The sequence below is a fragment of the Myotis yumanensis genome, unplaced genomic scaffold (assembly GCF_028538775.1).
Source record: "Myotis yumanensis isolate MYYU_CA2020_CCGP unplaced genomic scaffold, mMyoYum1.0.hap1 SCAF_20, whole genome shotgun sequence".
In the NCBI taxonomy this organism is placed as follows: Eukaryota; Metazoa; Chordata; class Mammalia; order Chiroptera; family Vespertilionidae; genus Myotis; species Myotis yumanensis.
This window is the reverse complement of record NW_027223771.1, coordinates 11,075,535-11,099,512: the sequence shown is the minus strand read 5'-3', so window position 1 is coordinate 11,099,512 and position 23,978 is coordinate 11,075,535. Positions and strand designations below refer to the sequence as shown.

Genomic DNA, 23,978 nt, shown 5'->3' with positions numbered 1-23,978 from the left:
CGCCTCCTCCCCGCTCGGCACCTCGGAGCGCGCGGTCCTGGGCGCGCCGCCCGCCCGATCGCCGGCCGCCGGAGGCTCCCCTGGTCCCGGCCGGCCTCGCCCCCGCCGCCGCCTCGGCCGCCGCCTCCCGGGAGCCTATAGAAAGCTTTTGTGTGGCGTCACCGCCTTTCGTTTAAATCCCGCTTCCTCCTCTCGCCTGCCCCCGCCCCCTCGCCGCTGCCGGATGCTTGCGCGATGCGCTGCTCCTCCCCCGGGAAGCGGGCGGACGCCACCGCCCATCTCGGAGGGAGGCCGGCGCCGGGGCCGGGGCCGGCCGGGGGGTCCCGGGCCTTCCCTGCTGTCCCGGGGAGGGAGGCCGGGACGGAGGCCGCGGGGCCGGGGCTCTGCGCTGCGCGCGATCGGGGGAGTCGGGGCGCCGCCGCCGCCGCCGCCGCCGCCGCCGCCGCCGCCGCCGGTTGGCCTTACGTAAGCGCTCGGCCGGGCAGGGGCCCCGCGCGCCGTCCCCGCCCTGGGAGCCGGTCTCAGCGGTGACCTGTTTTCTGGAGCAGCGGGAGGAGGGCCCGGTGCCATCCCCTGGGACTTGCGGGGGCCGGTCCCCGCGCTTGGCGGGACCTCGTCCCGCTTTCCAAGCGCCCCTTCCCCCGTACCCCCCCCCTCCCCGCCTTTATGTGGCTGATCCTCTCCCCGGGCGGGATCTGAGGGGTGAGCGGGGCGAGGGGGCGGGGGCGCACTGGACGCAGAGGCCCAGGAGCGCGGCCGGGTCCCCCTGGAACTCGGCGCGTCTCTTGGGCACTTAGCGCGCGGGCTCTGCGCGCCCCTCCCCGGGAGCTCGCTCTCCCGGGCGCGAGCTCTCCCTCCCTCCTCCCCTCCCTCCCTCCCTCCCGCCCTCCCGCCCAGGACCCGGTTTCTGATCTGACTGCAGAGTCCTTGGCTCCTGAGCTGGACCGGTCAGCGTGCGCCACGGCTGGTGCCGTTTGCCCTCCGGTGACCTCCAGGGCTCGGCCGCATTATGGGGTGACCGCGGCCCAGCCCCGTTTCTCCGAGGAAAACTGCTGCTCGGTGCCTGGCATGCCTTCCCCGGGGCAGGAGGGTGGCGCCCGGCCAGGCGAGGAGCCCGCCCCACCTCTTCTCAGACCGTGTTTTCTAGAAAGTGGTTGAAGCACCTTGGCTTTCTGCCCAGCCAAGGGCCCCACCTCCGGGGCCTGAAACCAGCGGGCCCTCCAGGTGCCCGGCTCACACGCTGGCTGGGTGTGGGCAGCCCCCAGTCATGTGTATTCCTCCCTCCCCTTCTAGGGCCCGAGCCACCCTTTCAGCCAGTTGCCATCTATATATATAAAAGCCTAACCCACCGAGTGACCGGGTGACCAGGCACTATGACTGGCAACACAGGACCTGCCCCCTGGTGGCCAGTGCGCTCCCACAGCCAACCTCCCCTGACCCCCTCCCCCCCACACTCCCCACCCCTAGCCAACCTCCCCTGACCCCCTCCCCCCCCACACACTCCCCCATCCCCAGCCAACCTCCCTCCACCCTGATGGCCCCAATCGCCAGCCAGGCCAAGAGACCCCCCCACCCTGTGCACGAATTCGTGCACCAGGCCCCTAGTTGTTCCATATAAGGAGGATGACTTTGCAATTTATCCTCCAAACTGAAACACCCTGAGTCAGCCCTGCTGTTAATAAACTAACCGGGAGCAGCAGAGGCACAGCCCGCAGTCACCGAATTGCAAGGTCTGCTTCGCTGCCGCCCAGACCCTGGCTGAGCCTTTGGGGTGTGCAAACAAGGCCGAGAAAACACCGTTTTTTGAACGGGCAGCTGAGCTTATTTTGGTGCCGGTGAGAAAAACAGCTGATACACCAGGCTCTTCCCATGGCTGCCCAGGAGGCGCACCTTGGTCCTATCTAGGCCCAAAAACACTCTGAGGGAGAAGTCAGACCCGTCCCTCCGTGAAACTGCATTGGAATCGGGATTCCCCCTCACACCCCACTCCACCCCCCCACCCCCCCAAAGCCACCGGTGCCCAGGGTCCTATTTCTTTTCCTTCTATGTTTGCAACCTGTTCTGTTGATGCTGGAGAGCCCCTCCCCCCAACCATGAGCTGTGTCACTCAGGCTGCCCCACTGTATTCAGTGAGGTTTGGTTCAACATTGAAAATGTTTTTTTTAAATATACCTTTATTAACTTCAGAGAAGAAGGGAGAGGGAAAGAGAGACAGAAACATCAATAATGAGAGAATCACCGATCGGCTGCCTCCTGCACGTCCCCCACTGGGGACCAAGCCCGCACGCAGGCATGTGCCCTTGACTGGAATCGAACCTGGGACCCTTCTGTCCGCAGGCCGACGCTCTATCCACCGAGCCAAACCAGTTAGGGCTCAACATTAAAATGTTGAGCCCAGCCATGTAGCTCAGTGTTGACCTAGGAACCAGGAGGTCACGGTTCGATTCCTGCTCAGGGCACATGCCCGGGTTGCGGGCTCGATCCCCGGTGGGGGGCGTGCAGGAGGCAGCCGGTCCGTGATTCTCTCTCATCATTGGTGTTTCCATCTCTCTCTCTGAAATCAATCAGACTGGGCAGCTGCCATGTGCCAGGCCCTGGACTAGGCACGTAAGAAATACCAGGGCTCTAGCCCTTCTGGGGAGTCGAGTTCAGAGAGGGCAACAGACTCGCAAGAGTCACACCAGCGAGGAGCCCCGGTCTCACCACTGCGACAGTGAGCGCGTGGAGTATAGGACCTACCGCAGAGATAAGGCAGCTCACGGTCCAGTCCGCTGGCCACTCGGCAAGATCACGTGACCCATTCTGACCCAAGAGATCAGGTGGGATGAGGCGATGGGCAGCCTGGGATTCTCAGCCCGCCCCCCCTCTGTTTCTCCCCCAGGCCCTGTGTTCTGGATGCTTCTGCTGGACCGTGTGGAGCGTCCTTGTGTGATGTGGAGCAGACCTTTTGACCTGCGCTGGACTTGACACGTGAACGAAAGGTAAATTCAGTGTTAAGCCGCTGCGATCTGAGGGTGGTTGCTGTAGCATTTTAAAAATAGATAGATAGATAGATAGATAGATAGATTGATTGATTTCAGAGAGGAAGGGAGAGGGAAACGATAGAAACATCAATGATGGGAGAGAATCATTGATTGGTTGCCCCCTGCACACCCCACCCTGGGGATCAAGCCCGCAACCCAGGCAGGTGACCTTGACCGGAATCGAACCTGGGACCCTTCAGTCTGCAGGCCTGCGCTCTATCTACTGAGCCACACCAGCCAGGGCTTAAATATATTTTATTGATTTCAGAGAGGAAGGGAGAGGGAGAGAGAGTTAGAAACATCGATGAAAGAGACACATCGATCAGCTGCCTCCTGCACACCCCCCACTGGGGATTTGCCCGTAACCAAGGTACATGCCCTTGACCGGAATCGAACCTGGGACCCTTCAGTCCCCAGGCCGGCGCTCTATCCACTGAGCCACACCGGTCAGGGCTCAGGCCGTCTTCCTCACACACATCCAAGCATCCCGCGTTGTCATCTTCTTTCGGTCTCTGGAAAACTAGCATCTCCCCTCCCTTTTCCCCGACGCCCACGGGGGATGAAAGAGTCTGACATGCATGGGCCAGGGCTCACGGGAGCAGGGTCACTGGGTGACAGACCGGTCACTCCTTACCCAGCATGCCCTCCCGCCCTGCAGTGTGTGGGTTCCCATACGGTAAGACAGGTGGGCGGGGTCTCATCCGCCAGCCCCTGATCCTCCCCACCCCCTCCTCCTCCTCCTCCTCCTCCTCCTCCTCCTCCTCCTCCTCCTCTCCTCTGTGCTGTCTCTCTGTTCACCTGAAGCTCAGTGGGCGAGGAGGCCTGTGTGCAGGGCCAGCTCTACCATGGCGGGCACCCTGAGCATTCAGTCCTAAGATCTGGGAGACCTAGAATTTCCCCCAATCCAGCTTTCTGGCGAGCCCTGCATGGAGGTGAAGCTTGCTTTCACAGGAAACTTCTCCACCCCATTTCCCTACTGGCTAAGGAACTTTGTATGTATTTTCCATTTTGGAGAGATCTATGAGGGAGAGAATTTTCATGGCAATGGCAGTGTTATAGATTCTTTGAATTGAGTGTATCGTTCTGAGCATTTCAGTTGAAATTAGAGTTTTTAAAAATATATATTTTCATTGGTTTCAGAGAGGAAGGGAGAGGGAGCGAGAGAGAGAAACATCCATGATGAGAGAGAATCCTGGATCGGCTGCCTCCTGCACGCCCCCCACTGGGGATCGAGTCCGCAACCTGGGCATGTGCCCTTGACCGGGATCCAATCCGGGACCCTTTGTCCGCAGGCCGACGCTCTATCCACTGAGCCACACCGGCCAGGGCTGAAATTTGACTTTTTTCTTCTATCTTGCTGAAGAGAACAGTATCAATCAGTATTTTGGAGGCATCAGTGTGTTTTTGTGCCTCTCTGCATTTTATAATACAGCGGATTTAAAATACCACTGCTTAGGGTTTCCTCTTATTTAAAACAGGGATATTATCCTATCTAATAAAAGGCTAATATGCAAATCGACCAAATGGCAGAATGACAGGTCGCTATAATGTGCACTGACCACTAGGGGGCAGGCGCTTAACGCAGGAGCTGCCCCCTGGTGGTCAGTGAGCTCCCAAATGGGGAGCACCACTCAGCCGGAAGCCGGGCTCCTAAGCCATCAGTCGGACATCCCCGGAGGGCTCCTGGGCTGCTAAAGCACTCAGGCTGGGCTGAGGGAACCCCCTCCCACCCCCCCACCCCCAGGGCACAAATGTCGTGCACCAGGCCTCTAGTTATCACCATATTATCTTCAGGTCCTGGCCTCCTGTGATCTGGGTATTGCTTATCTCCTCTGCTGGTCTGCAAGCTCTTCAGGGCAGGGACCTTGTTGTAGTCACCTTTCCATCGGGGCCTCAGCTGGGTCTTGGTTGTCCGAAGGCCCTCATTAAATAAACTAGAGGCCCAGTGCACGACATTCGTGCATGGGGGTTGTCCCTCAGTCCGGCCTGCACCCTCTCCAATCTGGAACCCCTCGGGGGATGTCCGACTGCTGGTTTAGGCCCGATCCCTGTGCAGACATCCCTCTCGCAACCCAGGAACACTGGCTCCTAACCACTCACCTGCTTGCCTGCCTCGCACCCAACTGCCCTCCCCTGCAGGCCTGGTTGCCCCCAACTGCCCTCCCCTGCCAGCCTGATCTCACCCCCAACTGCCCTCCCCTGCAGGCCTGGTCGCCCCCAACAGCCTTCCCCTGCCAGCCTGATCTCACCCCCAACTGCCCTCCCCTGCAGGCCTGGCCGCCCCCAACAGCCTTCCCCTGCCAGCCTGATCTCACCCCCAACTGCCCTCCCCTGCAGGCCTGGCCGCCCCCAACAGCCTTCCCCTGCCAGCCTGATCTCACCCCCAACTGCCCTCCCCTGCAGGCCTGGTCGCCCCCAACAGCCTTCCCCTGCCAGCTTGATCTCGCCCCCAGTGGCCTCTGCTTCGGCCCCCACCACCACGGCTTTGTCCAGAAGGAAGTTGGATGTCTAGAAGATGGCCGGATGACCCGGTCTCATTAGCATATTACCCTCTTATTAGTATAGATCAGCCGTGGGCAAACTACGGCCGGTGGGCCGGATCCAGCCCGTTTGAAATGAATAAAACTAAAAGAAAAAAAGACCGTACCCTTTTATGTAATGATGTTTACTTTGGATTTATATTAGTTCACACAAACACTCCATCCATGCTTTTGTCCCGGCCTCTGGTCCAGTTTAAGAACCCACTGTGGCCCTCGAGTCAAAGAGTTTGCCCGCCCCTGGGCTAGATTCTCGGAGAGTTGAACCGAATCAAGTTCCGAATGCCGAAACGGTAAAAACGCAGTCAATCCAGATGTTTTCCCATCAGTGGGTTCTAAGATGAATTTCTTCCTTGGGCAAAAGTCAGCAGCCCTGGGATGTTGTATACAATCCCCGCAATTTCTCCAAGTCACCAAGTGACTTTTTTTTTCTGTCTACCTGGGACTCCCAGCACTTGGCCCCTGCGTTTGGCAGCTGGCAGAATGAATGGACAGGGCGACCCCTCCCAGCGGAGCACGTGACCGGCCACAGCTGTGCGTGTTGTTTGGCCTGACGGCACCAGGACAGGGCTCTGAGCCACTGGGTGGAGCAGTTCGCCAGGGGGAGAAAGCGTGTGACATTTCCCTTATGATTTAAAAAAAGAAAAAGGAAAAAAAAAAAAACCCACCTCTTTTCCTTATGGGTTGTTCTGCTCAAGGTCAGTAGAAAATGTTGCCCCGGCCCCGGCCGGTGTGGCTCAGTGGATAGAGCATCGGCCTGGGGATCCATTCCAGTCAAGGGCACAGGCCTGGGTTGCAGGCTCCATCCCCAGTAGGCGGCGTGCAGGAGGCAGCTGATCAATGATTCTCTCTCATCATTGATGTTTTTCTCTCTCTCTCCCTTTCTGAAATCTATAAAAATATATATATTTTTAAATATATTTTATTGATTTTTTACAGAGAGGAAGGGAGAGGGATAGAGAATTTGAAACATCAATGAGAGAGAAACATCGACCAGCTGCCTCCTGCACACCCCCCACTGGGGATGTGCCCGCAACCAAGGTACATGCCCTTGATCGGAATCGAACCTGGGACCTTTCAGTCCTCAGGCCCATGCTTTATCCACTGAGCCAAACTGGCTAGGGCAATAAAAATATATTTTAAAGCCCTGACCGGTGTGGCTCAGTGGATAGAGCGTCGGCCTGTGGACTGAAGGGTCTGGGTTCGATTCCGGTCAAGGGCATGTACCTTGGTTGCGGGCACATCCCCAGTGGGGGGTGTGCAGGAGGCAGCTGATCAATGTTTCTCTCTCATCAATGTTTCTAACTCTCTATCCCTCTCCCTTCCTCTCTGTAAAAAAAAAATATATATATATATATCTTAAAGGAAGAAAATGCCATAGTGTGCGCACATATAGATGTTTGCGTGAATACGTACAGTATCAGCCACCGCCACAGGGAGAGACATGAAGTTGCAATGTTCCCGGAGAGCAAAGGCGAGGCCGACATTGCCAGCTGCTTGCCCTGTCCCCATCCGCTTCCTCTCGTCCCTGGATAACAGAACCCCAACTTTATTGGGGGTGCGGATGCGTCCGGCGCTAAGACAGCTTCCCAGCCCACCTCGAGGGCCAGGCTCCGGCCGCCGAGCTGTAAACACAGTGGTGTGTGGAATGTCCACGCGGGCCGCTTGGCAAGCTGACTCCACAGGAAGGTATGTTCCTCTCGGCCTTCCTCCCCCTCCTCTGCATGGCTGTCAGCCTGAGGGCTGGAGCGCCGGTGGCCACGGTGGACCTTGTGGCGACCTTGAGGACGGGAGGCTCAGGCCAGTGCGACTGAGCAGGACAGAGGGACTGGGAGCCACAAGACCAGCCCCGGAGGCTTGGTTTGCAGCTGCTTTTCTATGAGAGAAAAACCCAGCGATAACAACAAGCCCTCTCTCTCTTCTAAAGCACTTTGGAAACCATTTATTTTTCTGTTCTGTACAACCTATTCCAAGCAAGGCGGCTCCTGTGCTAGGGCTGCCGGGACGAAGCACCACAGCCCTGGCCGGCTTGGCTCGGTGCAGTGGTTCTCAACCTTCCTGATGCCGCGACCCTTGAATACAGCTCCTCATGTTGTGGGGACCCCCAACCATAACATTATTTTCGTGGCTACTTCATCACTGTCATGTGGCTACTGTGATGAATCGTCATGTAAATATCTGATATGCAGGATGTATTTTCATGGTTACAAACTGAACATCATGAAAGCATCGTGATTGATCACAGAAACAATATGTAATTATATATGTGTTTTCCGATGGTCTTAGGCGACGCGACCCCTGTGAAAGGGTCGTTCATCCCCCCAAAGGGGTCGCGACCCCCAGGTTGAGAACCGCTGGCTTAGTGGCTAGAGCGTCGGCCTGTGGACTGAAGGGTCCCGGGTTTGATTCCCATCAAGGGCACATGCCTGGGTTGTAGGCTCTATCCCCAGCGTGGGGCGTGGAGGAGGCAGCCGATCAATGATTCTCTCTCATCATTGATGTTTCTATCTCTCTCTCTCTCCCTCCTTAACTGAAATCAATAAAAATATATTGGGGAAAAAAATAAACAATCCAATAAAAATTGGCAAAAGAATCCATAAAAATATGTTTCTGTAAAGACTTGGAAGATCTTGGGGTTATTTCAATGCAACACTTACAAAAAACAACAACAAACGACAACAGACCGGGTGGCTTAAGAATGTTCACGTAAAAAACCATGGAAACCTGTACAGAATTTTTGGGAGTTTGTTTGAGCCAAACTGTCGACAATTGCCGGGAAGCAGAACCTCAAGGGATTGGGATAAAGCTCCGGAGAATGGGGGTTCCATCTGTGTTAATATGTTGCAATCAAAGGAGGGACGTAGGTGAGTGACATGAAATCCATTGGGAATGGATCAGAGAGGCGGGAGCAAGCAAAGCGGGGTCGGGGGGAGCCCCTGGGATTGGATAAAAGGTAAAATGATGGACACACGCTTAGGTGGGTGCAGGGACCATGAACATGACAATGAGGGGATCTGTGGTCTCTGTCCTGGCGCCCAGCGCATCAGGCTGTGCCCCGAGGGGTCCGGAAAAGGGACGTTACCAGGTACCCAGACACTTCAAGGGTGTGTTACCACAGAGGCAAAAAGACAGACAGGCTCCGTGAAGGCAAAGGCTGCCCTTGTCAGGGAAGATACCGGCCTAGGAGGTGACTCCCCCACCACTGCTTCTAGTTCAAGTTTAACGTCAGACCCTCCTGTGTGGTGACCTTAGGTCTCTGGGTTTGCAAGGCCGCCCGCAGGCCTCCCTGAGCTGTCAGGTCAGCACGTGGCCCCTTTCGTCCACGAGCCACAAAGATGTGTTATCTCGCTGTCCTGGAGGCCAGAAGCTCCGGATCAAGGTGTGGGCGGGACTGGCTTCTTCTCAGACCTCGCTCCTGGGCTTGCAGATAGATGGCTGTCCCCTCCCTGTGTCTTCTCATGTCTCCCCATCCATGACAACAGCCAATCTCCTCTTCTTTTTTTTTTAAAATATATTTTATTGATTTTTTACAGAGAGGAAGGGAGAGGGCTAGAGAGCTAGAAACATCGATGAGAGAGAAACACTGATCAGCTGCCTCCTGCACACCCCCCACTGGGGATGTGCCCGCAACCAAGGTACATGCCCTTGACCAGAATCGAATGTGGGACCTTTCAGTCTGCAGGCCGATGCTCTATCCACTGAGCCACACTGGTTAGGGCCCAATCTCCTCTTCTTATGAAGGCACTGGTCCCGCCCGACTGGCATGGCTCCATGGTTGGGTGCCTACCTAGATCACTGTGGATTCCCGGTCAAGGGCACATGCCTGGATTGGAGGCTGGATCCCCAGTAAGCGGGGAGCTGGAGGCAGCCGATCCATGATTCTCTCTCCTCATTGATGGTTCTCTCTCTCCCTCCCTCCCCTCTCGAAAATCAATAAAAACAATACTTTTTAAAAGAGAGACACTTGGGGCCTTGTTGGGTGATGTAAAAGGAATAAAATAAAGGTAGCGGATAGCGGGGGTGGCAGGGTTGGTGAGCCTCTTTCATTGGGTTCGCTGCAGCGTCCCCAGTGCTTAGAACAGTTCCTGGTGCACCACAGGCACTCGATAAAGGTTTGCCCAGTGAATTCTGATGATGTATTTACTGAAAGAGTCCGAGATACCATTAGGGGCGCAGTTAGACACGCGGCCCCTGAAATCCTCTCCCTCCTGGGTGGCCGTGGGGGTGCCGTGCCTCAGTTTCCCCAGCCCTAAAACGGGATCTGACGGCGAACTCATTTTTGGGTTGATTTTTCTTTGTTAAATGGCATTTAAATATATAAAATAAATATCAAAACTATGTCTTTGTCTTACTGTGGTTGCAAATATCAAAAAATGTCTCTGTGTGACACGGCACCAGAGTTAAGTTAGGGTTTTTCAAAATGCTGACACGCGGAGCTCAGAAGGTTCGCAGTCACTGGCTTAAGCCAATGCCCGTGGGCGCGGCTCAGACTGAGCTTGGCCTCCTGCCTGGCCCTGCGGGCGGCCCCTTCGGCCGATCAGGCCCCGCCCCGGTGGGCGGAGCCACGCCAGACCCGCACTGTGGCCCGCCCCTTCGGCTCCCATCAGGCCCCGCCCCCAGTGGGCGGAGCCACGCCAGACCCGCACTGTGGCCCGCCCCTTCGGCCGATCAGGCCCCGCCCCGGTGGGCGGAGCCACGCCAGACCCGCACTGTGGCCCACCCTTAGGCCCACATCAGGCCCCGCCCCCCGATGGGCGGGGCCACGGCCGGACCGCACATATAAAAGTTCGCGGCAGGTTGCCTCTCACTCACCCGAGCGTCCCGGCCCCAGCGCACACGCCTCCCGCGCCTTCCGCCCGCCTGCGCGCCGGATCCTCTGCCCCGCGACCCACGTCCCGCCCCATGGCCGGCCGCATGCCCCGCCGTGTGGACCCGGAGCCCGCCGCCCACACCGACGACGAGATGGAGATGGGGGACCTCGTCATCGACGTGAAGCCCGAGCCACCTCCGTGGCCCCTGCAGGCCGCGGGGCTGCAGCGGCGTTCCCCGAAGGAGGTGCCCGCGCCGGGCTGCCTCGAGGGCGCACCCCGCTCCTCCCCTACCCTGGTGCCCGCCGCCGCCCGTACCCTCCTCGCCCTCGGCTTGCAGAACCAGCCGGCGCCGTGGACTGCTCCGGTCCCTCACCCTCGCGGCCCCAGCCCTGGCCCGGACTCAGAACTGGAGGACTCGAAGGCCTTGACTTGCTTCCGCTGCCGCCGACAGTTCACGGCCTGGGAACTGCTGCGCCATGTCCAGTGGGACCATGGACTGCCCATCTACCGGACGGAATCCGAGGCCCCGGAGACCCCGCTGCTGGGCCTGGCCGAGGTGGCTGCAGCCATGCCAGCGGTGGCGGGGCAGGAAGTGGAGGCCGAGGGCTCCCGGGCCAACAGCCTCCCCGGGCAGAGTCCCACCTGCCCCGTGTGCACGGAGACCCTCAGCGCCTTCAGCAACCTCAAGGTGCACACGGGCGAGCGGCCCTACGCCTGTGACCAGTGTCCTTTCGCCTGTGCCCAGAGCAGCAAGCTCAACCGCCACAAGAAGATCCACCAGCGGCTGCAGCCTCAGAGCCCCGACACTGCCAAGGCCCCTCGGAAACAGGCCTCAGCTGCCCCTCCTGCCCCCGCCGGGACTCTCCTGTGCAGCTGTGAAGGGGCCGGAGCTGCCGACACAGCAGGTGCGCAGGAACCTGGGGCTCCGGGTGGGGGAGGCTCAGGCTGGTCCTCCTGGGGACGCTTTCGGCGTCGCCATCAAGGAAGAGAGAATCCACTCTGCCCGGATCCCAGAGATGTTCCCTAAGAAGACTCCGGCCCGGAGCCGGTCCATCCTTGCTGCTTGGCATAGTCGCTGCAGGGAAGAAACATCCGCACAGCCTATGTTTCAAGGGACCTGGCGTCTATGGCATCCTGTTCTTCATATCTTTGCTCCCCTTCTTGGCGCTATGTGTTTTAACCAAGGTCACCCCTCCGAGAAAGGTTGTTTCCCCAGGTAGGGATTTTTCCCTGAAGTTAGGGAGGGGATAAAACCCCTTACCTAAGTGCCGGGTAATCACTTTAACTACATAATCTTTACTCCCTGGAATGGAGATAAGAAACGCCCTAACGTTTGGAATAGAAATTGATAGGATTAAAAGTAACTGGTACAGCCCTGGCTGGTTTGGCTCAGTGGATAGAGCGTTGGCCTGTGGACTGAAAGGTCTCAGGTTCGGTTCCAGTCAAGGACATGCACCTTGGTTTCGGGCACATCCACAGTTGGGGGTGTGCAGGAGGCAGCTGATGGATGTTCCTCTCTCATCCATGTTTCTAGCTCTCTATCCCTCTCCCTTCCTCTCTGTAAAAAATCAATAAAATATATTTTTTAAAAAAGAGCAACTGGTATAAATACAGATGTAACAAGACAATAAACAGAACCTGGCTGGAGATCGTGGCTAGGCTGCTGATCAACGGAACACTGTCTCTGTGTCATTTCCTTCTTCACGGACTCCGTCAACACCTTTGGGAACCCCTGGACCTGCTGGGATTGGACCTCAACAGACTCCAAAGACAGCAGGCCAGCGCCAAGGGCCGGGGGCAGCTGTGAGTTCTGTGGGAAACATTTCACAGACAGCAGCAGCCTGACGGTGCACCGGCGCTCACACACCGGGGAGCGGCCCTATACCTTCGAGCTCTGCCCCTATGCCTGTGCCCAGAGCAGCAAGCTGAGCCGTCACCGCCTTGTGCACGGTCCAGGGCCTGGTGGTGCCCGCTGAGTGCCCCCACTGCCGTGTGCCCTTCGGCCTGCGGGCCACCCTGGACAAACACCTGTGGCAGAAGCACCCCCAAGGGGGAGGGGAGGCCTGAGTCCTGCCCCTCCCCCGTGCCGTCCCTGGTACCACTGCTCATGTATCTGTTGATCATGTCCTGCTGTGAATAAATTCTCCCTCCCTCCCTCTGGTTAAAAAAAAAATTTAAAAATTAAAAAAAAAAATAAAGACACTTATCCTATTAGATTAGGGCCCCACCCTAACGACCTCATTTTAACTTCATTATCTCTTTAAAGACCTCGTCTCCAAATACAGTCGCATTCTGAGGTCCTGGGGTTCAGGGCTTCTCCCTGAAAATGGTGGAGGGATGCAATCCAGCCCATGACACAAGGAACGAATGAAGGCCAGTCGGCCTGGTGGTCAAATCCCTCTAGTGTTAACTACAACAATTAAGGCTTGGCTAGAACAAGACTGCACACAGAGACCACAAGGGGGTGCACCAAGAAAGCATAAAAGATGTGGAGACAAAAAAACATGACAGAAATGGAGGATATGGAGCTAAGAATCGCAATTTTGAGGGCTTGCCATAAATTTGTGCAGAGCCTCACGAAAACTAATGAGACCCTCGATGCTACGATAAAGAAATTAGAAAGTAAGCATACACGGACTGAAATAAAGAATATTATACCCAATAGCAGACCAGAGGAGCACAAGAATCAAACCAAAGATTCGACAAAAAACACCCAATTGGAAAAGCAAAATGAAAAAAGAATCCAAAAGTGTGAAGATAGTGTAAGGAGCTTCTGGGACAGCTTTAAGCGGACTAATATCAGAGTCATTGGAGTGCCAGAAGATGAGAGACAGCAAGATATTGAAAACCTATTTCAAGAAATAATGGCAGAAAACTTCCCCCACCTGGAGAAAGAAATGGACTTACAGGTCCAAGAAGCGCAGAGAACCCCAAACAAAAGGAATCCAAAGAGGACCACACCAAGACACATCATCATTAAAATGCCAAGAGCAAAAGACAAAGAGAAAATCTTAAAAGCAGCAAGAGAAAGAGGCTCAATTACCTACAAGGGAATACCCATACGACTGTCAGCTGATTTCTCAACAGAAACTTTGCAGGCCAGAAGAGAATGGCAAGAAATATTCAAAGTGCTGAATACCAAGAACCTACAACCAAGATTACTTTATCCAGCAAAGCTATCATTCAGAATTGAAGGTCAGATAAAGAGCTTCACAGATAAGGAAAAACTAAAGGAGTTCATCACCGCCAAACCAGTATTATATGAAATGATGAAAGGTATCCTTTAAGAAGAGGAAGAAGAAGAAAAAGGTAAAGATACAAATTATGAACAACAAATATGCATCTATCAACAAATGAATCTAAGAATCAAGTGAATAAATAACCTGATGTACAGAATGAACTGGTGACTATAATGAATCAGGGACATAGAAAGGGAATGGACTGACTATTCTTGGGGGAAAAGGGGTGTGGGAGATGCGGGAAGTGACTGGACAAAAATCATGCACCTATGGATGAACTCAGTGGGTGGGGAGTGAGGGTGGAGGATGGGGTGGGAGCTGGAAGGAGGGGAGTTATGGGGGGAAAAAAGAGGAACAAATGTAATAATCTGAACAATAAAGATTAAAAAAAAAAAACAAACAAACAAAAAAAAACAAAAAAAAACAAAAAAAAAAAAAAAAAAAGGAACGAATGAAGAGGTTTGTTGTGGCTATTTTTTTTTTTTTTTTTGGTTATAATACAAAATTTATTAAGATTAGTAAATGTCCAGCAATTGGGGTGGTAAAGGAATAAACGATTGGCATATTAGTACCAAACCATAAAGTAGCTCCTGTCTAAAGACTAAAAGTGTGCCCTGGCCGGTGCAGCTCAGTGGATAGAGCGTCGGCCTGGGGACTGGAGGGTCCCGGGTTCGATTCCCGGTCAGGGCACATGCTCGGGTTGTGGGTTCGATCCCCAGTGGGGGGCGTGCAGGAGGCAGCCGATCCATGATTCCCTCTCACATCAATGTTCCTCTCTCCCTCTCCCTTCCTCTCTGAAATCAATAAAAAAAAATTTTTTTTTAAATTTTGCAAGAATGCAGCAGACCTGCCATTTAAAAACTCGAATTTCAAAGCGCTTGGGACCGGCACCTTTTTTAAGAAACAAAAAGTGAATGATTCAGCCTCGAAAACGATGCGTCAGTCCGAGTCCATGTGAGAAGAAACACTGCAGCGATTTTAAAAATGAAAAGTAAAATTTAAAAAAAAAATAGATTTTTTGAGTTCCAGAGCTGACAGGAGTCTCTGGGAGCAGGGGACATGGAATCCTCTGTAAGTCATTTTTGGGATTTGGGGGTTATTTTTAAATATATATATATATTTATATTAAATATATATATATATTTTGTCAATTGCAGAGAGGAAGGGAGAGGGAGGGATCTAGAAACATCATCCATGAGAAAGAATCATGGATCGGCCGCCTCCTGCACGCCCCCCACTGGGGATAGAGCCCACAACCCTGTGACCCTTGGGTCCGCAAGCCGGCACCCTACCCACTGAGCCACACTGGCCAGCGCTGGGGGGCTATTTTAAAGCTTTTTGGAGCCCGAGAGGCGACGGGAATATCTGAGAGCCGGGGGCATGGAATCCTCTAGAAGTCATTGCTGGGGTTTGGGGGTTATTTTATTTTTTAAAAAACATATTTTTATTGATTTCAGAGAGGAAGGGAGAGGGAGAGAGAGAATCGCGGATCGGCCGCCTCCTGCACGCCCCCTAGTGGGGATGGAGCCCGCGACCCGGGCGTGTGCCCTGATCGGGAATCGAACCCTGGACCCCTCGGTCCGCAGGCCGGCGCCCTACCCACTGAACCACACCGGCCGGGGCTGGGGGGTTCCTTTAAAGCTTTTTGGAGCCGGAGAGGCGACGGGAATCTCCGAGAGCCGACGGGAATCTCCGAGAGCCGGTGGGACCGAGCCCCCTCGGCCAGGACCCTCTGGGGAAGCCGCTCAGAGTCTCAAAAAACCTCTCCGGGGCGATGGCCGGAGGCCGAGGCGGCGCCTACTCACCTCGCGGGCGGGACGCGAGGCCTCGCGAGGCGCTGCGAGGGCTCCCCGAGGCCCCGAGGGAGCTCTGGGCCCGGGGCCTGGCGCTGGAGGAGGAAAGGCCTTCCTCTGGCGGAAAACAGGCGGGAGCGCAGGCTGGGGCCGCCCCTCGGGCCGCCCCTCCGCCCCGCGCGCACCGCAGCCGGACTAGGGGAGGGACCTCGGGGCGGGGAAAGATGGCGGAGGGGCGGGCTTCCGGCGAGGACGGGGCGGGGCCTGATAGGTCAGCGCTCCTGGGGGGGCGGGGCCGCGAAGAGGCGTGGCCGGAGGCAGGTGCAGGTCCGGCTTCCGGAAAGGGGCGTTCGGGGGCGGGGCCAGCGTCTCGGGGCAGGTCTGGCTTCCGGAAAGGGGCGTTCGGGGCGGGGTGGGCGGCTCGGGGCAGGTCTGGCTTCCGGAAAGGGGCGTTTAGGGCGGGGCCGACAACTCGCGCAGGCGCGCTGGGGCGGCGGCAGCGGCGAAGATGGCGGCCTCCAGCTGGCTCCGCGCGGCCGTCGTCCTGCTCTGTGCCTCCGACCTGCTACTGGTGCTGCCGCTCGGGGCCCGCGCGGCCGAGGGCCCGGCCGGGAAGCCCGGCGAGGCGGCCCCGCCGCCGCCGAAGAAGAAGAAGAAGGACATTCGCGATTACAATGATGCGGACATGGCGCGTCTTCTGGAGCAGTGGGAGGTCCGCGGCCCGCGCGCTCCCCTCCCCACACTCCCCTCCCCGAGGGCTTTGCTTCGTCTCTGGCCTCGCACCCCTTCCCTGACCTCTCACCCCCCCGCTTGTGTCCGACCCTCTCCCCTCCTCTCTCCTCGCGAACCGCCGCCGACCCTCGGGCCTGCCCCGACCCCGGGGCCCCGGGCCCACGCCGCCATCCCTGTGGCCTCCACCCGCTTTTCTGGGGCCTCGCCTGTCGGGGGTCGGCCTCTCGCCCGGAGCCGTCATTTCCCCCCAGTGCCCGGACCCCCAGCCCCCCTTCCTCCTGCGCGGCTCCCGCTGGTCGGTGAGCCCTGCACATGGCAGGGAGGCCTTTTGCACCGAATCCCCGAAGAATTGGGGGGGAGGTGAGGACGATGGACAAGATTACGTTGTTATTTTGAATATATTTTTATTGATTTCAGGGAGGGAGGGAGAGAGAAACATCCATGATGAGAAAGAATCATGGATCCGCCGCCTCCTGCACGCCCCCCTAGTGGGGATCCTGCCAGCAACCGGGCGCGTGACCTCGACCCCGTGACCTCCTGGTTCATAGGTCAACGCTCAGCCCCTGAGCCCAGCGGGGAGGGGAGGGTTTGCAAACTTCCCCTTTGGGGTGCATTTCCCTGCTGGGAGTGTTGTCACTTTAGGGGTCACCTGGGCAGTAAGCCAAGGCTAGTTGCGCTCTCTCCTCTCTATCACTCTTTCATGGGAGCCCCCCCCTTTTTTTTTTCATTTAAAGGCGCCGTGAGTTCTTTTTGTGGGAGTGAGCTTTCTGAGTGCACCGGAGTGTGTAATTACAGGGAGTTTGTAATAAGCTTTTTGCATATATATATATATATATATATATATACACACACACACATATATATATATACACACACACATTAGAGGCTCGGTGCACTGATTTGTGCACAGTTGGGGTCCCTTGGCCTGACCAGCGATTGGGGCCCATCAGGCAATATCACCCAGCCCCTATCGAGGCAATTGGGGACGCCCACCAGGGGGCAGGGGCTGCAGGAGGTTGGCTGTGGGAGCGCACTGACCATCAGGGGACAGCTCCTGCGTTGAGTATCTGCCCCCTGGTGATCAGTGTGCGTCATAGCGACTGGTTGTTCGGTTGTAGGCGCTTGTGTGTGTGTGTGTGTGTGTGTGTGTGTGTGTGTGTATTTATTAGAGAGGAAGGGAGAGGGAGAGAGAGAAACATCAAAGATGAGAGAGAATCATGGATCGGCTGCCTCCTGCACACCTACTGGGGATCCAGCCCGCAGCCCGGGCATGTGCCCTTGACTGGGAATCAGACCCTGAACTCCTGGTTCCTAGGTCGACGCTCAACCACTGAGCCACGGTGGCCGGGGCTGTAATAAGCTTTTTAGATGAAGTTCTCCAGCCAAGAATTTGTCGCGGCCTCTTTCCCTTCCGAAGGTGGTTGGATTGTCCTGGTTGATTCAGAGTCGGCATCCAGGGTTCCCTTCGGGTGTCACCTGGGGCAAGTCAGGTCTCCGTATCTCCAAGATGAGGTTTTACTGGAGTGTTCCTGCCAGCGCTTCATGCCTCCTGATGTTGTGGTTACCTCTGTGTGTGTGTGTGTTTGATAGAGGGCTTTTGGTCTTGAGTTTGAAGTGCCATCTGATACCCGGGCTTAGCAGAAAGCAGACTGTGTGTTCATGTGAATGTGCAGCTGGTGGGGAGATTGGGGTGGAGTGGGGGGTGCGGGGACCATGAAAGAAGAGAGGTGCATGTCACGCTCCCTTCCCCGTTGGCCATCGCCCTCACCATCTTCCCCCCTCTCTGTGCGTTCCTGCAAGTGAAATGTTTTTGTGTGTGTGTGTGTGTTTTTAAATATATATTTTTATTGATTTCAGAGAGGAAGGGGGAGGGAGAGAGAGAAACATCAATGATGAGAGAGAATCACGGATTGGCTGCCTCCTGCAGGACCCCCCTGGGGATCAAGCTCACAACCCAGGCATGTGCCCTGACTGGGAATCGAATCTGGGACCCTTCAGTCCGCAGGTTGATGCTCTATCCACTGGGCCACACCAGCCAGGGCATCAAGTGAAGTTTTGGATATGCCGACTGTCTCATTAGCAAATCCCACCCCGGAAATACTCGGCCTGAGCTAGACAGAAGGGGTGCTGCCGAGATGAACAGGGGGTCTGACCATTGGTGACAGCAGGTACCAATAAAAATAGCCACAATGCAATGCGGGAATGGCTGAGCTCTATAAAAAGGAAGTGCTGCCCCCCACGTGGCTCAGTGGTTGAGCGTCGACCTATGAACCAGGAGGTGACGGTTCAATTCCCGGTCAGGGCACAGGCCCGGGTTTCGGGCTCCATACCCACGGTGGGGCGTGCAAGAGGCAGCCGATCCGTGTTTCTCTCTCATCATGGATGTTTCTCTCTCTCTCCCTCTGCCTTCCTCTCTCAAATCAATAAAAATATATTTTTCAAAAAAAGAAAGTGCTGTGGGGCTCTCAGGGGGTTTCGGGGAGGAAGTAGTTTTAGAGAAGCGAGGGGAGTGGGGGGAGGGCCTCTGACCGAGCAGCAGGAGCAGAGGAAGGGCCGAGAGGGAACTGGGCGGAAAGGAGCAGATACTAACAGCCGGGGCTCTGCGGTTAGCCCAGTGGTCGGCACACTCATTCGCCAACAGAGCCAAATATCAACAGTACGACGATTGACATTTCTTTTGGGAGCCAAATTTTTTAAACTTAAACTCTATAGGTAGGTACATTGTTATTTACTTAATAGGGTACTCCTAAGGCTTAGGAAGAGCCACACTCAAGGGGCCCAAGAGCCGCATGCGGCTCGCAAGCCGCAGTTTGCCCACCACGGGAGACCATCCGGGTTCCAGCCACTTCCCCTGTGAGTGTGGACAGCAGGAGCCTCTCTGTCCTCGAGTTTCCTCTTCTGCAGGATAGAGGTGTTAATGGTATTCACTTGGGTCGTTCTGAGAATCAACGGAGAGAACATGGGAAGAGCCGAGAATTTGGCAACTCGGCCCCGGTTGGTGTGGCTCAGTGGTCGAGTGTCACGGTTCGATTCCAGTCAGGGCACAGGCCCACTGTGGGGGGGTGCAGGATGCAGCCCGTCAGTGATTCTCATCATTGATGTTTCTCTCGCTCTCTCTCTCTCATCAGTATAAAAACTATTTTTTTAAAAATACATCAACTCATGATTAGCTATGGCAATATAAAAGTCAGTCCTTTGATATAAATGCGTGTGGTTGGCTGGAATAGACTGAAGCAAGGTGGTGAGAAGTGAAGATGGTGGGAACCAGTGCTGCTGGGCGCTGATGTTGTGGGGGTTGGACTTTATTTATTTATTTATTTATTTTAATATTTTTATTGATTTCCGAGAGGAAGGAAGAGGGAGAAAGAGAAACATCCATGATGAGAGAGAATCATGGATCGGCTGCCTCCTGCACGTTCCACACTGGGGATCGAGCCCACAACCTGGGCGTGTGCCCTGACTGGGATCGAACCTGGGACCTTTCAGCTCACAGGCCGACCCTCTATCCCCTGAGCCACACTGGCCGGCGGGTTTGGACTTTAGAAGGAATGTGCAGTAGAAAGTCAAGCACAGGGGTACCTGCTGGGTGTCCTTTTTGTCTGTTGTGACATAGTCACAGCCCCCCCCACCCCCCCCATGTCCTGTGCGGATGCTCTTGCCTCTGCCGGGTGCAAATCCCATTTCTGACGGTTGGCTTTCCCCCTCCTAGAAAGACGACGACATAGAAGAAGGGGACCTCCCAGAGCACAAACGGCCGGCGGCCCCCGTGGACTTCTCGCAGCTGGACCCGGGCAAGCCGGAGAGCATCCTGAAGCTGACCAAGAAGGGCAAGACCCTCATGATGTTTGTCACCGTGTCCGGGAGCCCCACGGAGAAGGAGACGGAGGAGATCACCTCCCTGTGGCAGGGCAGCCTCTTCAACGCCAACTACGACGTCCAGAGGTGAGCGCCCCCGCCGTGAGGGGGCTCCAGTCCGCTGATGTTCTTTGTTTATTACATCCACTGAGCCAAACCAGCTAGGACTCTTTGTTTTTTTAAATATATTTTTATTGGTTTCAGAGAGGAAGGGAGAGGGGGAGAGAGAGAGAGAGAGAAACATCAATGATGAGAGAGGATTATGGATCAGCTGCCTCCTGCACGCCCCCCACTGGGGATGGAGCCCGAAACCCGGGCATGTGCCCTGACCGGGAATCGAACCTCGTCCTCCTGGTTCATAGGGTGACCCTGAGCCACTGAGCCACGCCGGCCGGGCACCAGGCTGTTCTTTAAAGAAGATTCAGCCCTGATCGGTGTGGCTCAGTGGATAGAGCGTCGGCCTGCGGACTGAAGGGTCCCGGGTTCAATTCCGGCCAAGGGCATGGACCTGGGTTGTGGGCACATCCCCAGTAGGGGGTGTGCTGGAGGCAACTGATCGATGTTTCTCTCTCATTGATGTTTCTAACTCTATCCCTCTCCCTTCCTCTCTGTAAAATATCAATAAAATATATATTTAAAAAAAAGAAAGAAGATTCATCGTTGGTCAAAACCAGAAAGTTCTTTTTGTTGTTTTCATTGTTGTCTTATTTCATCATAAAGTTTTATTTACCTTTGTTCCTCTAACTGTTACCTGAGTCAGAAGTTGTCTAGTTTAGCCTCCCCGGGCCCAGTCAGTTACAGGTGGACCGTGTGCTTCCTTCAGAAGTGCCTGCCCCGTGGAGCGGGCTTTTCTGGGTGGCCGTGCACACAGGTAGCTGGTTCACAGGTAACTAGTGTAAGGGAAGCTCCGTATGAGCCTAGGGTGCAATTTCAAGGAATTTCTTTTTTCCTTCTCAATAGCAGTTCTAAAATCCAGGGTCTTCCCAGGTCTTAGTTTAAGAAGTACCTATATATATAAAAGCCAGGACCAACCAGTCGCTATGATGCGCACTGCAGCGGCCAGTCCCCCACCCCCCTCCCACCCCCCAAACCTCTTGAGGCCCCTTTCCCCGGCGGCCTCACCCTCGATCGGCCCCCATTGGGGCAGGCCGGCCGGACCCCACCTGTGCATGGATTCATGCACCGGGCCTCTAGTGAAAGTAATAAGAAGAAATGAAGGAATCCCAGAGTGTCAAGGCCGGCAGAATGCCTTCGTCAGCTTGAATAGACACTCGGGAGCAGATCCGCTACCACTGATGTGGATGGAGCCCCTTGGGAACAGAAGAGCCATGCCCACGGGCAGCCAGTGGTCCACACAGACCCCATTCTCTTCCTCTTGCTCTGTGGTGCCTGCTGAGTGCGGAGTCTGGGCGACTTGGGCTGCTGTTACCTCTGGGCCAGGGTTTCTGTCCAGCAGGCGGGTCCCCTCTCAGGCCCTCCTAGGCCTCGGCGTGACCCAGTCGAAACCAGTGGTTTCCAGCCTCGACCAGCAGAGGAAACCTCAGCGGGCACCTCGGAAACAGATGCACCGGGCAGCTGCTCACGCTCCCAGCTCCCTGCACAGCCTCGGGGCCTCATTCCCTCCAGGCCGGCTCCCACCTCCCCACAGCAAGCCCAGGCGTTGCTTTTTTTTTGTTTCTTTTTTCATTGATTTCAGAGAGGAAGGGAGAGAGAGAGAGAGAGAAATGTCAATATCAATGATGAGAGAGAATCTGATCGGCTGCCTCCTGCAGGCCCCACACTGGGGATGGAGCCCACAACCCGGGTGTGTGCCCTGAGTGGGCACCGAATTGTGACCCCTGGTTCCTAGATCGACGCTCAACCACTGAGCCACGCCGGCCAGGCCAGGTGCTGCTTCTGATCTGAGCTGATCTGAGGGGTGAACCAGTTCATTCTGTTTGGATCTCAGACATGAAGTTTCAGAAGCTACTGGGCTTCGACGAGTCCAGTATGTTGTTCCGTGTTCCTGTAGAATTTGAACGGAAGTGTTTTTCCTGGTTAAGTGCCACAGAAACGCTGAGCCTGTCCAGGGTGGGGAACGTCCGGCCCGCTGGCTGTGTGAGGCCCGGGAAATCATTTGGTCTGGCCCTGCCAAGGCATTCGGGGTGAGTTAATTAAAGGTTTGACCAAATGTAACAGGCTAATTTATTTTTTTATTGATTTCAGAGGGAGAAATAGAAACATCAGTGATGAGAGAGAATCATTGATTGATTGATTAATTGATCGGCTGCCTCCTGCACGCCCCCTCCTGGGGATCAAGGCCGAAACCCGGGCCTGTGCCCTGACCGGAATTAAACCCGTGACCTCCTGGTTCACAGGTTGACGCTCAACCCCTGAGCCACGCCGCCGGGCTTACGGGCTGATGTCTAAGTTGATGATTGTGTGTGGCTCTCGGACGATGTTATAATATCCACAGGGCCCCGGGCAGGAGAAGGTTCCCCACCCCTGCCTTCGCCCTTCACTGCGTGCGCTGACCGGTGGCCTCTCCCTCCCCAGGTTCATCGTGGGCTCGGACCGTGCCATCTTCATGCTGCGGGACGGGAGCTACGCCTGGGAGATCAAGGACTTCCTGGTCAGCCAGGACAGGTGTGCGGACGTCACCCTGGAGGGACAGGTGTACCCCGGCCGAGGCGGAGGCGGCAAAGAGAAAAACCAGACCAAGCCAGGGAAGGGCAAGAAGAAGGAGGGAGACACGAAGCCTCGCGCCTCGAAGGAAGGCAACCGAGCGGGGAAGACGCGCGAGGACCTGTAACGGCGGGCGGGCTTGGGGACCCACACCGCGTGGCGTTCTGGCTGCTTCTAGAGCATGTGCTCTGGCTGACCACACGCCCGGGCTGTGGGCAGATGAGAATCCCTGTTGGAAAGGCTGAGGGACGAAGACGGCTTTCACATTCTCCTTGGCCACGGCCCAGTTCAGGTTTCCTGTGAAGTCGCCTTCGATGGAAGCCGGACGGTGGCTTTTCCCACTTACATGGAGGGAGCCCCTGACCGCCGTCTCCGCCCCCCGTGGCCCTGCTCCGGTCGAGTGTCTGTGCTTTGGGTTTTGTGCAGATTTTGAGAGAGGATGCCGGGTTCTAACTGACACGCTAAGACCTGACGTCATTGAATCGGCCTCTTCGCGCCACAGAAACGTGGCTTCGTGACTGTGAAGTGAACACGAGCCACGGGCCACCAGGACGTGTGCACCCCCGGCCCTGCAGGGACCGCAGAGACAGGAAATCCAGTCCCTCGGGGTCCCTCCTTCTCGGTTAGAGGGACTCTGGGTCCCTGCCCGCTGCTGGGGCCGTGGGGTCCGGGTCCTGTCTGTCCCTTATTCAGGAAGCCCCAGCGCTGGCTGTCTGCCAGGTGACCTGACCGTTTTAAAGGGGTCACTCGGGAACTGGCGGCCCCCCCCTCCTCCATGTGTACACGTGTGTCTGATGAAGTGCCTACATGTGTGTGTGGTCCTCACGGCGCCCTCCCCGCTGGTGTCTGATTCCCGCCCTGAGTGGGAGGGGCGGGTTACACACAGGTGCCATTTTTCAGAGCTGCAGTCGTTTGTAAACACCGTCCATTGTGATTTTAACAAAATAACACGCGTACGTGCTCAGAAGGTGCTGTGGTCCCAGGTCTCTCCCTCGCCACTGCAGGAGCTCCCGTTAGCGTTTCCCAAACACGTGCATCTACCAGCTTGTAGCGCCCGTGTGTGTGTGTGTGTGTGTGTGTGTGTGTGTACGTGCGTGTGCACCTTGGAACGTCTGTCTCCCCTGGTGTGTGTGTGTACGTGTGTGTCTGGATGTGTGTGTGCCTGCGCACGTGTGTGTGTGTGTACGTGTGTGTGTGTGTACGTGTGTGCACCTTGGAACGTCCGTCTCCCCTGGTTGTGTGTGTGTGTACGTGTGTGTCTGTGGATGTGTGTGTGTGTGCATGCGCACGTGTGTGTGTGTACGTGTGTGCACCTTGGAACGTC

At 56.0% G+C, this 23,978-nt stretch overlaps 2 protein-coding genes and 1 long non-coding RNA gene across 3 annotated transcripts; all 3 read left to right on the top strand.

The window, feature by feature from the left end:
* Positions 1–1,711: 1,711 nt before the first annotated feature.
* LOC138998494 (uncharacterized) lies at positions 1,712–8,141 on the top strand. The gene is made up of 3 exons (XR_011469177.1): positions 1,712–1,835; positions 2,882–2,981; positions 6,926–8,141. It is a non-coding gene; the product is annotated as an uncharacterized lncRNA (long non-coding RNA).
* A 2,245-nt stretch (positions 8,142–10,386) lies between these two features.
* LOC138998313 (zinc finger protein 296-like) lies at positions 10,387–13,367 on the top strand. Its single transcript, XM_070400375.1, is given in 4 exon segments — positions 10,387–11,308; positions 11,310–11,419; positions 12,149–12,343; positions 12,345–13,367. Coding segments are annotated over 4 exon segments (1,245 nt in total). The 5' UTR covers positions 10,387–10,462; the 3' UTR covers positions 12,439–13,367.
* Positions 13,368–15,897: 2,530 nt separating this feature from the next.
* On the top strand, positions 15,898–23,621 carry MESD (mesoderm development LRP chaperone). The gene is made up of 3 exons (XM_070400625.1): positions 15,898–16,115; positions 19,845–20,077; positions 22,526–23,621. The coding sequence occupies exons 1-3, from the start codon at positions 15,912–15,914 to the stop codon at positions 22,779–22,781; spliced, it is 693 nt and encodes a 230-aa protein (XP_070256726.1). The 5' UTR covers positions 15,898–15,911; the 3' UTR covers positions 22,782–23,621.
* Positions 23,622–23,978: the final 357 nt, after the last annotated feature.